Source organism: Ceratina calcarata, unplaced genomic scaffold, assembly GCF_001652005.2.
Source record: "Ceratina calcarata isolate Rehan_Ccalc_2016 unplaced genomic scaffold, ASM165200v1 scaffold27, whole genome shotgun sequence".
Lineage (NCBI taxonomy): Eukaryota > Metazoa > Arthropoda > Insecta > Hymenoptera > Apidae > Ceratina > Ceratina calcarata.
The window spans coordinates 104,183-116,863 of record NW_017149195.1 but is presented as its reverse complement, the minus strand read 5'-3'; the positions used below and the strand labels follow the sequence as shown (position 1 = coordinate 116,863).

At 38.5% G+C, this 12,681-nt stretch overlaps 1 protein-coding gene across 6 annotated transcripts in view; it reads right to left on the bottom strand.

Moving 5' to 3' along the window:
• Camta (Calmodulin-binding transcription activator) overlaps positions 1-12,360 on the bottom strand; it is a 38,295-nt gene extending 25,935 nt beyond the window's left edge. For 3 of the 6 annotated variants that reach the window (XM_018021999.2, XM_018021997.2, XM_026812280.1), the window contains exons 1-3: positions 12,095-12,360; positions 2,956-3,388; positions 2,269-2,578 (exon numbers count right to left, since the gene is read on the bottom strand). In XM_018021999.2, the coding sequence (XP_017877488.1) occupies positions 2,269-2,578; positions 2,956-3,189 (544 nt within the window). In that variant the 5' untranslated portion in view covers positions 3,190-3,388; positions 12,095-12,360. The remainder of the gene's footprint in view (positions 1-2,268; positions 2,579-2,955; positions 3,389-12,094) is intronic. The other 3 variants (XM_018021998.2, XM_026812281.1, XM_026812282.1) reach the window with 3 other exon arrangements.
• Positions 12,361-12,681: the final 321 nt, after the last annotated feature.

Genomic DNA, 12,681 nt, shown 5'->3' with positions numbered 1-12,681 from the left:
ATATTTTACAAAATATCAGTTATGTATAGATGTATAAATAATTATTATATAGAATATTTTACAAAGAAAGAAAGCGACCTCGGTATATGTATACATAACATTGAAACGTTTCAAAAATGCATCGAATCGTGAAATTCCAGCGAGCCGAGAAGAGGGTGGTTTCAAGATCGAAACTGGCTGTCCTACTTTTAGTAAAAGCATTATACGGACCTACATGCGTGGATTCGAAGCAAAACATTTTTTCAGCCACCCTATCCACCGCTCCGACGTAACTGGAAAATGAAAATAGCTCCTAGCGTTTCACGAGGCCGTCCAACGAGCCGAGTTCCATATGAAGAACATTTCAATTGTCTCATTACGAGCTTCGAACATGAGCATACCGGTTAGACAATTTTAGCTTCTCTTTACTGTACATAATTATTTATACAATAATGAACTACGGGATTCACGCGCAACCATCGTGAAATATTTTCGGACCAAGTGAACCGAGTGGTACGCGTATTTCTGTCGCGACATGTACGTACGTTTCAACGATTATGTGTAACTGGGGCTGCATATGAATACCGCCTGAATATATTCAATTCTGGAAACGTGGGACAAGCAAGTTACATGAGAGAAAGAGCGATAAAGTGGGAGGCCTTTGACGACGAAAGAATGGAACACGTGACGTCGAAGTTTAGGATGAAAGGAGGCAGGAGAAAGTGGAAGAAAAATTATATGGCCGTGATAATGCGCCTCTCGTAAGGATAAAAAAAGTTTCAATGAAGTCTCAGAAATGAATCTTCTTTTCTATTCAAAAGTTTAACCAGATTCCTACTTCGAATAACTCAATCTCGACGTAATAAAAACAGAGAGATCTCTGGCGTAGCCTTTCGATGCGATCGAATTGGAAGGTGGAAAAAATAACTTGGAACGCACTTATAATAAATAGCGGTCGACTTATTTCCACGGGCGCGCGAGGTATTTCCGTACTTAACGAATCGATAAGTATGCATGTAATTCGTTAGGGAACGGTACATGAAGCAGTTAACACGCTCCACCTCCCGTCGCGACGTGATGTTAAAAATTCACTAATACGAGGCTCGAATAATTGTTTCCCTTGACGTAGAAGTTAATATAAACTATGTATAATTCATGCGGGCTTAAATAGTTTTGATTCCGAACGAAATTCGATCGATGGACTCCATTTAAAATTTAAATGCGAGACTTAAAGGGGAAGAATTAAAGAGTACGCTCGCTGCATGAAACCCGACGACGTGATATCTGCACAAATTTTTTTTATCTTAACGAGGTACTGCCTACCGAAACAAGACGTAAAACTGGAAGGACTTACAATGTGCATTTATAACAAAAATCACGCATTAAACGATGCTTGCATTATAACTTTAATACATTAATTCGTTTACAGATATAGTAGGACTATGAAAGACAGCTTACTTTTGTACCAACCGAATGAATTGTAAGTAGTATATTTTAAAATGTATCAAACTTTCCTGTTTTATCTCCTCAATTAATCTACCAATAGTATATGCAGAATAAACTACGCTGTTACGTGATCTGCAATTTGCAAGGAACTTTTATTAAATTGCGTTATCGTGTTTAGAACGATTGCGCCGTTCAAGATACCAGATCTCCGAAAAAGGTCGCAAACAAGTATTGAAAAGATACCAAACGAAAAAGATGATCGTTTCGCGTGTTCATGCCTTCGTTTACGGAACTTAATTTCGCTAATTATTTGGAACACGGATTTCAATGCCCATGAAATGTCTATCTAGACTGAACAATTTTCCGTTGTTATCTTTCGAGATAATCGCAAAAAGTTGCTATTATTGGCTTACTGAATCTTGTTAGTTAACATCATAGCAATGTTGGACAAAGATGGATTGCGTTATAAAATCGTAGCAGTAACATGTACACAAAAAAGTTGTTCAGAATCATGATGAATCGGAGATATGTTGACAATGGTTGATCAACTATCACCAAACTCATGATTGCCCCATTCTCATTCCCATCAATGAGGAATAAAACGATCTAAGATAAGAGCAACGTTTGAACTACGAGCGGAAACACGAGGTCGTAACTTGATAAACGTTTCCATCGACTAGAAGCCGAGGGTCGTAACAGTGGAGCGTAGTAAAGGCAAGAGTGTATAAACAGCAAGGAAAATTATTGGCTCCTAAGATGCACGGCTGATAGGGGAATAAATAATTCACGGGAGGATCGGCTGATCTGTCAAAGGTAAAAGCAAGCAACGGCGGAAGTACTTACCGGAGATGGGATCCGCGCCATCGAGCTTCCTGTCTAAAGAGACGTTCTCGTGTGCAGCCTCCTTGCTCGTCCTTGGACGACATCCAGAGTTCGATTCGGTAGTACCGATCCCCTCTTGGCTCTTGTGATCGTTCCTTAGGTGATCGTTCCTCTCGTGCGACTTGGAGCTACCAACCCCGACCTTAGTCGATGTTTTGCTACCAATTGCTCCGGCGTTTCCGTTCAGGTTCCCATTAATGTTGATGTTGTTACCGTTCGCGGGCGAATGATTGTCAGCCTGGTGAAAAATGTTGGACGCCTTCTGTGGAACCTTGTAGATACATTGCAAACACTCTCTAGTCATCACGATGATACATTTACAAGGAAACATAAAAAAAAGAGAACAAAATCCATATAAGAAACACGTATATCGTATCGATTAAATTGGCTTAATTTATTTGTCAACAGCTTCACAAAACGAGAGAAATTATTGGCGTAGCTATTAGATAAGTCTAACAATAAAAATGACTGAAATATTCAATGAAATTTTACTCTTATAAGAAATAAATTTATACTTAAGCTAAATACAATATGCAATGCTGCTGATTGGAAAAATTAGAAGAAGATCCTAGTTACGTCAATGAAAATTGCTTAACGAAGGAATCCAACACCGTTTGGTCGAACCACACAATAAATTAACCGACTCACCGTGTTGGTCATACACGTCGAGGAGGATGAGCGCACCACAACGATGCGATTCTGATTGTGATCATTGGAGGCGATCGTGGACACAGCGGCGTGATTGGCGAGTCCGTGTGTCTCCTGAGTATTATTGGATACGGCATTGGAATTGGTGTTACTAGTTGTGACGTTACCGCCGAGGGAAGTCTGCCTGATCACCAAAACGCTGCCAGCCGGCTCCAGCACGACCACTTGCCTCATCCTAACCGTCCCCTTTTTCTCGCCTTTCTCTTGATGCTACTGACGAAGAAGGAGAACGTGCACAGGTTGCACGAAAGCTCCCTCGAAAACGATCCTCCTTCTTCGGCTGATCCAAGTACCCGACGGGAAATGCGTTCGTTCCCCAGCCTCCGCCCCACGGTTCTTAAAGTTCCAGCACGATCGCTGCCACCTGCTCCTCCTATACACACGTACATCAAGATACTCGATATTAAAGCTGTCATCTTAAAGGATGATCCTACTTCCATCCTATTCTGTACCGCGCTCTTCTCCCTGCCCCTGACCCCTATCTCTTTCACTCTTACGAACGTGTCATTCAGGTAGGGTAGGTACTAGCGTGGCTTCTCTCGGAAGGCAAATCGATGAGATTATTTTGTTAGCCGTCTGTGTCTACCTCCGTCGATCGCTTTTTACAGCCCGTTTTACTAAAGTATGAGTAGTAACGCTTAACGCTACTGCTAATGCTCGATCTTAAATCCCTCATTTCTCGCAAACATCGGACGCTTGCAGATCGAAGATTCGGATGGGGGTTTCGAGACTCAATCTATTTCTGGAAGGGACAGGTAGTAATCCGTAATAGTTTCACGTCCACAGTAGCAGAAAAACAATTTACACATACTCCTGCTGATATTTATCTGTTTCTATTTCGAAACAATTAAATTACAGCTAAAGAGGAAGGACAAAAAGGCTACAAACAGGAAATACATTAACGGTCAGACGTCAAGGAGTTATTTCGTGAAATCATGATGAATTGCCTATAAAAATAAGAAACGAATGCATGTACAAGGCTTGAAAATTTGAAACCGCTCCAACTAATGTCGCGATATTAAGTTCTTGGATCAGAAGCACGTGAGAGAGTTGCGAGTATCCAAAATCACGTCTGGAGAATGTATAGCTTTTCGAGGTAATCTCTGAATGTACACAAAAAATTTGATTTCCTCCTGTATACACACATTGAATTAATCAAGGTGCACAGACTCACGCATTGATCCCATTTTCGATTACCCTACAGCTATACATATACAAAGTAGTCTACAATTCTATTTTTTATATCTCCATGACTATATCGACGATTTTACCAAGTTGATTCTAGTTGGCAGCTATTATCATACATGCGATTCTTGGCAGCTATTATCATAGATTTAGCCAATGAAACTGAGTCAAAGTCTTCCGAAAACCGACTCCATTGCAGATTCGCAAGAGACTATGAGAAATTATTCGAATAAGAATAGGGGATTAAACGTTGCCAGTTTATTCTAATAAAATAGGAAGCAAAAACGACAAAATTTTCAAATACATTCTGTCCGCTCTTATGCAATTAAAAGATCATTTCTGAGTTCGAATCACCTTTCTAAATCATAATTTTAATTCAATCACTTATAACGATACTTATAATTAATACTGTTTGTTCTATTTGAAATTGGAACCTCAATTATGTTAATTATGTATATTTTTCTGTAAAAAAAAGATTACCTTACGATACGAACCATTCAATGAAAAATGGAAATTTTAGGAATTGGAGGAAGAGGGAGAGAACACTGAATATAAAATTTGAACTTTGAGTATTTATTAATTTCTAAAACATTAATAAATATAAAATAACACAGACTTGGTTCATACACTGAATCATTATCCAGACTCAATATTATTAATACATCATTTCTATAGTAGTATCTTTGTCACTATCGAATACCCAACGACAACTACATCGGTCTCAGTATCTATAGGGTATACCATTTTACAATCTACCAACATGACAAGAATCCATCATCGCACAGTTCAGTCGATGCAATGTCGGTCGCCTTAGGGTTGTGTTATACAATATTCGCGAAGCATTCAGCGGATCCTTTGGACCTATCTAGCGAGGTTGCCCACAGAAACTGCCCTTACAGTCTTCATATACATACATATAGTAACTCAGCAATTACTTTTGAACAAACCTGATACCCATACAAAACTGCATAAAATGTCAACAAGAAAATATGCATATATTTAAATGATCAAAGGAAATTATTATTGAAGTTCACTGCATCGAAGATAGCAACTATTTTTCCACTAATCTAATAAATAAATTAAATGCTCCTCCGGAATTTTCTAACATCAGAATGTCTGTCCTCTTTATCCGAAAATCGAAAGGAATTTCGTAATAATTTTCCGTTTCTCCACGCCTTCCCAATTTCTGTCGATGTCATCCTCTTGCACCCTTTGACTTGACTTTCCCTTTGAAGAATAGAAACCTGATTTCCGGCACACGATAAGGTCTACGTAAATCAATTCCGTACTTAAATTTTAGTCGAACATTTCCAGATAGTTTACCATGACGCTTTGTACGTTATTAGGATCAGCGGAATTAAATGATAACGTACTGATAAGAGCTTAATCACGATTTTATAAACTAATTTATGAGAGAAACAATGCGAGATCTGATCGCACTTTCCGCAAAATTTCTCCTCTCGCTCGAAAGTTCATAACGACTACCAAGTACTCGAGAGAAGAGACTTGTCTACTCGGAATTTCGTCATTCTCCATACCCTTCCGGCCTCTTAGTCTCTTTGTCTGCTTCATTCTCTCCCTCTATCTTTATTGCACTTCAAAATTTCGGATTCACCTTGGAGACAGTTACCCTGTTGCCCTCCACTTTAAGAGCAGAGACCTAATTCCCCGACGCGTTTCACCTCTCGTAAAATACGATCCCACACAGGAATTACTACCTGCGACAACTCTCATATTTCTTTACTATTTCTCTCTAATTAAATACTGTAAACTTTTCTATATTCGCTATATATTCATTTAGAAAATACAGGATGATTTACGCAACCGTAACAATAAAATATGTTCGCAAATTAATTATTTTTCATCTATGTCGGCCTAACCCATTTTTACATGAAACGACCAAAATACATTATTGAGATTTTTTTAAATAACTCTATACGTGTAGGTATTTTTAAAGTTTGAACGAAAAGGGAGATGTCAAACTTTATTGAATTTTGTGATGTGAAATAAAAGTACGTCACGCTCATCTTCGTATTTGATCGGTTGCTAATTAATCAATTTAATAATTGACTGAACACCGATTATGTCCTAACAAAAAACGTTCCAGTGGCAAAGGAGCATAATCTACTCATGATTTCTCGATCATTCAACCATACACGGCTTAATTTACGTTCTTACGGCCTGTTACACCTTCCCCTGGATACCTTTACTATCTTCTTATGCCCCTCTCACTTTAACTTAACGATTCACCTTGGAACCAAACGTTCTCCCTTTGAGGCGCACTGACCCAGTTTCCTACTCCCCATGAATCGAGAAGTTCGAGGTATGAATTTTGAAAAAACCTGCCTACGACGGCTTGTAACCAGTTTACGAGCACTTCTCGCGACACTGCTACAACTGCCGAATAATATATGAAATCGAGCAAGCTAGGCATCTATACTTTCTGAGACGTCGAATCAAACACGAACCGATTCGGAATTAGAAGAAAAATTTAAGCGAGCCTAAAAGTGTATCTTCGGAAGCATTCAGAGTTTGTGACATCCTAAATCTTTTCGATAACATGCCCACATATGTAGGCGTCTTAAATGGACATGGTTTCAAAGCAGTCACCCGGAAGCTCTAATTAATCGGGTTACGCAACTGCTCCTCATAATTCTGCTAAACAAGATATACTTTCGCATGCAAACTTCGGGTTACGAACACCTGAAACTTTTGTAGTACCTACATGTGGAGTACTGATCAATTCTACGTATCGTGTGTTACTAAATATTATAAAGGTAACACAACTGAAAAAAGTATGTCTTTTACGAGAACCACTAAACGGTTCGTAAATATCATTATCGTAAAAATCAAGTTTATAAGTGATTCGTGTTACTCATGCAGAGAGTTACAATTGTATGAAACATTGCAACAATTATTATATGAATTCCTTTATGAAATATTGCATTACTTATTATGTCAACACTTGTATGTATAAATAATTTAACAAAACGATGAATGAATTATTATATTAATTTACGAATACGTGAAGAATTGTACGAATTTGTGAAGAGCAGAACTGAACACAATAATTCTCTTGAAATTTTAAAACGAAACTGGTAGGTCTCATAAATGCAAACAAGCAGTCGAACGACGGTCGAACTTGCGAATCGTGAAGCAGAAATCGGGAGATTATTCTTCCATGCGGGAAAACAAGTAAACTCCCACGCGTACACCAAATTATCAGCAAAATACGATTCTTTTCTTTCCTTTCACTCGAAACAAAGTTAGACCTTATATCCCATTTATTATTTGTTTATTCTACCTTCGAGAGACATCGACCCAGTTCCCATTCACATGAACGTATACAACGTTCAACTCCGACAATCGGAGATTGGTGGACTCGAATTTCGGAAAAGGATTTCGTCGACCATGTAAAACCATTTTATTCTTGTCTGCTTGATCTATAAGTACTTGTTCTTATACGAATCTAGCGAGGTCAGACGTTGTAGACTGGCTACAAAAATTACATAAGCTTTACAAACAGATTTTAAAATGTAGATCATTCTTTCCCAACACCGAGAGATTCCAACATAAATACGTATTATATTATCCAGTTTTCAGTGATCCTATTCTTCGCTGTTACTTAAAGAAAATTTTATTCTCAAATAATGCTACATTTCCTCTATGTCCAAGTAGAATTCATTTAGAATAATTAGTACTTTTACTATCTAACGCAATTAGAAATACGCTTTCCGTTTGCTCATTCAACTCACTCAAGACAAGAAAATTTATGCGAACATTAATTCCGTGTAAGCAAGGCAATGTTAGCAGTGCAAAAATGTGCTTCCCGTGTTTGCCGTATTTTCCTAAACAAGCAGCAATTCTAAGAGAAGCTTCGTTGGAAAGAGTAAAGCATTTTTGGTTAAAGTAAACTTGTTTGTTTTAAGTTTACTACGATGCCACACACTTCAGTTTGCCCAATATTAAACATCCTGCCGAAATGTGTACAGCATCCGGAGCTTTTCATCCCGTAAGACTATTACTGCAGAAGGTAACAGCTTCCTGAGTTTATCGTTGTATTCTAATTTTCTGAACAACCACAGTCCCGACCTTTCTAATCTGACCAAATAACTTCTAAAAACCTCATCAGCCGTCATACAATTACACGTTCGATGTCAAGATGTATCAAACTGAAACCATCAAATTCGTACATTTCTAACGTAACTGATAATTCAGATGATGAAACTGAAGCCACTAATCGTCAATACAAATTGTAATATTTTACAAATAGTAGAAGAATGACCGTAACAACTCAAAGATGTGACTTTTTAATTAAAAACTAATAATGAAAATCTTGGATTTTCTATGCCCTTGGCTACGTGACATGCTTCTAATTTCTAAATAATAAGATACGATTGTCAATGAATGATTTGGACGAGAAGAAAGCACAGGAAAGAGTGGAGAGAAATAACGAGCGAGAACTATGCATACGTATGCTCACGCTTCGAGGGTGCGGACTGGAAACAGAATCCCCTTTCTCAAAGTCGTCGATAACTTCCCTTCCCCGAGCAATAGTTTCAAGAGCAAGGTGAACATTCACGCGTACAACTCTGACCGAGATACGAATCGACCAAGCAGTCGGTCGCGAAAGAGTCGTTTTGTATCATGTAAGTTGTCAACAAGTATCATCATACCCACGTCCCAAACCGTGCCAGGAGTAGAGGCAGTAAAGAAAACTGATGAAATTCACGCATTAATCACGTCGAAGGAACGCATTGTTATTATGGCAATAAATAAAAATCCTGTAAGAAACATGCGTCTAGACAGTACAGCCATTTTAACGTATTTATAAGAGTGTAATAGAAATATGATACCAATCGTTAATTAAAGAGTGAAAACGCGGTAACAAAACGATTATTATAGCAGGATGGAATAAACGATATAAATATGTTTTATGCAGTATACGATGCAGAATGATATGAAGTGCGTGTCTAGAGATAAACTGGACTGTATTCCACATTCGTTTTACAACAGGAAATAATACCGGATACAGATGCTTCTGTATAAACAAGAATTGATAGAAGTTATATTAAAGTGATCTTCGCGTTACGACAGACTTTACAATAAGTGATGAATTTTGACTCTTCTTCTGTGCGATAACGCGACCAAAACTCATGTAAGATTGAGTCAAGACTGAAGCCCATCACTTGTTGCAAGGCATGTCACGATCTCATCGAGTATTGCTTCTTACTTAACATTCGAGGAATATCATGAATAAAAATAAAATAGCTATAAGCAAGTGTTCCCAGTAAAAAAAACCCGCACCTTCCTCAAATCCTTATTATCTTTGTTTCAACACCACGTGATTAGCAACGTGGCTTGACTATCATTGATCCAACGTGCTTACATGTAGACGTGCACGATAGAACCATAGGCTTTACCTGGGTAGGTAACATTCGCTATCGTCTCAAGGTACTTGCGAAGCGATAAGAGTACTTGATTGTTGAAAAAAATATATCTTCGTAGATTTAGCACCTACGAAATGGAATAGGTAAATGACTAGGCTGACGATAATAAACGTTCGAGATAAGACAAAATGTGAAACTGTAAAGTAGATTGCAAGCAAACAAGGACAATAATTAAATATTTTAAACATGACGGCAAACTGGATGTTCCTTTTTTTAGTGTAATCCAGAAGAACAGGATATAATTTTATACTTTCCGCTGATACGGGCACGTAAGCTAAAGTACGATACGATGGTAGTAATTAAAATTAAATGTAGATCACTAATACAATACATCATTTAGAAATATTGTTAGACTGCGGATTTCACGCATTAATAAGAAAATTATACAGAAAATACAATAATCGAATGTGAAAAGTGAAATGGTAATGAAATCGCTGTTGTTTTGTAACGATAAAACAAGCTGCAGATCTAATTTTCTAAATTGATGTGATGAATGTTTTATTTTGCATTAAAGTCAGCAGTCTGGATATCATTAATCGCGAAGGCGAAACCTTAGTTCTCACACCATAGCTTGATTGGATTTATCGATTCAACTGGGTCTAATCCGACCGATGATTGAAGTGTGCCTGAGCGTGAAACTTTGTGTCTTTAACATAGTATACAACAGGTATCCTCCGTATGTGAATGCACCAAGAGTTCTATTATTATCGTTGCACGTGCCACTCTATCGGCAGATAACCACTATACACGTTCGATAGCCGCCTCGCGCATAATACGCTATCATATTTATTCACTTTTAAATGCTACATATGTACGCGCCGGCATTCACCGTAATTTATACGGCGGGCCCGTATACACGCAAACAGGTGTACGCGGAGTCACGCTGTATAATCCTAGTATTGTGTACAATTTCTAAGCGTCCCACCACCCATATCGCAGTCATGCGTTAGACTTAACAAGTCCACAGAAGCCTGTGTCTACTTTTACTTACAATATCCGTGCCAAGAAATGCTACACACATCTATAAGCATTAGTTGAAATATAAAAAAAGACGAAAAGTAGCGTGATCCAGCAGAGATAATTAAAATATTACCGAATGAATCATTCGTATTTATAGCGATTCGCATTGGATACAACTGACTAAAAGTGAGTCATAAAACAGGTGCAGATTCAACCTGTTTTCGAGGAAGGAAGAGAAATAATGATACTGTTGCCACTTGTCACGGAAAATGGTAACAAACGTGGAGTGTAAAGTTTGACAAACTGCCTTTCGCTCGTAACTCGGGAATAATATTCATCACTTCTTTTATTGCACGTTGTGTGCATCGAGCGCGAGGTTTCCTTAAACAGAAGATTATGAACTTGGCTTCTAAGTATACTTTGAATCGACCAGCTTTCCATCCGTACGAGCGCACTACCCATTTTGCCTTTTAATAAAATTACAAATTTCATCCCCCCCGTTGCGTAGACATCGATCATCGTTTTACACGTAACGCGATAAAACGAATGATAAAATAACAGGCGATGGGAACGAAGGAGGGGTAGCAGAAGAACTGATAGTGTTTTAGTCTAATGGTAATAATTCGGTAGAGAACGAAGCCGTATAAAAGGTGACTCTCATCGGTTACGACAGAATGGCTAGTATCACAAGTGGCAGGAAACACGCACAGTAACGTTCTTGATAACAGCTGATTACGATGAGCTCGCCCGACACAATGGTCGTCATTTAATGAATTACATTCCACGTTGACATTCTGATGGCATATTATAACAGATGCTTTTTACCACTTCCCGCCAAAAACGATAATTCATTAATATGTATTTGATTTTTTCATTGACTAGGTACCGTCAATGAGACGTATATTATTTTGCCGAATATAAATTTTTTCGTTTTCTAGACTGTTTCGTATAGCCATGACGGGGATACATGCCAATTGTGATCGGGACCTTCGAAAAAGTATTTTCTTTTTTTTCACACAATTGGAACTAATAACCGGAGAGATGAACACGTGGTGATGGTAGATAATAAAAGTTGTAAAATTTTCTCGATACATTCGTTTATGCCAGGGCTACAGGTTTACGGTATGCACTAAAAATAGCAGTACCCATAAAACTGCTCGGTGAGAATCGCCACGAGACCTCGCGAGGACGTGGCGTATACCATTACAATTCGCGACCGCGTTGTAACCTAAACACGCATGGTGAGTTAACCAAAATTCTGAGAACATTACGTCCACTGACAGTCACGGGAAGCATCGAAAATAAGCTGCTTGCATTCGGTGACGTTCACGAGAACATCAAGATCCCGACAGTTCGACGCCGAGACATCGTCGGAAACGAATGGAATAAATCAATGTCACGCAACATAGGATAGCCCGTCGCATATCATGATTAAAAACATCTATTTTAATGAGTGAAACGTTTTATCATATGCGAATACTTACGATATCTGTGCTCCGTGTGACAGAAGGCTCGTAACCCGTGTCGAGAGGGTTCATCTTGAAACGATTGTTTACGAGGCGACGACACTCGGATCAATGAAAAGTTACCACTTTACCACCGGCTCATAATCGTGCATTACTTATCGTACACGGATCTCTCGATGTACCGTTGATTTTCACGCAAAAATTCGTGTAATCATGCGTGCCTGCGCTCGCGGTCGATCCTTGGAATCCATGACAGGTACGAGCCACGGGTATAGCCGTCAGCCGCATGCGCCGCAAGCAGAAGTTATCACGCTCTGCCACTACCAAAACGAGCGGGTAATATGTAGATGAGAAACTCTGCTTCGAATTTAAATTTCTACTACGAATAAATATACACGCGCCGGAATGAATCATATTCACTCGGGAGCTTAATTAATCCGACAGATTAAAGCTAATTAGGACGCGTCTCTTTTCACCTCTCTGTAACAACGTGCAATTTGCTCTGTGTCAAATCAGTCATAATGTACGTTTATTATGGAAAAAAAACGGAATTTCAGACCAGGACAACCATGTATAATATATCAAATTAATTCGTACAGTTTAGT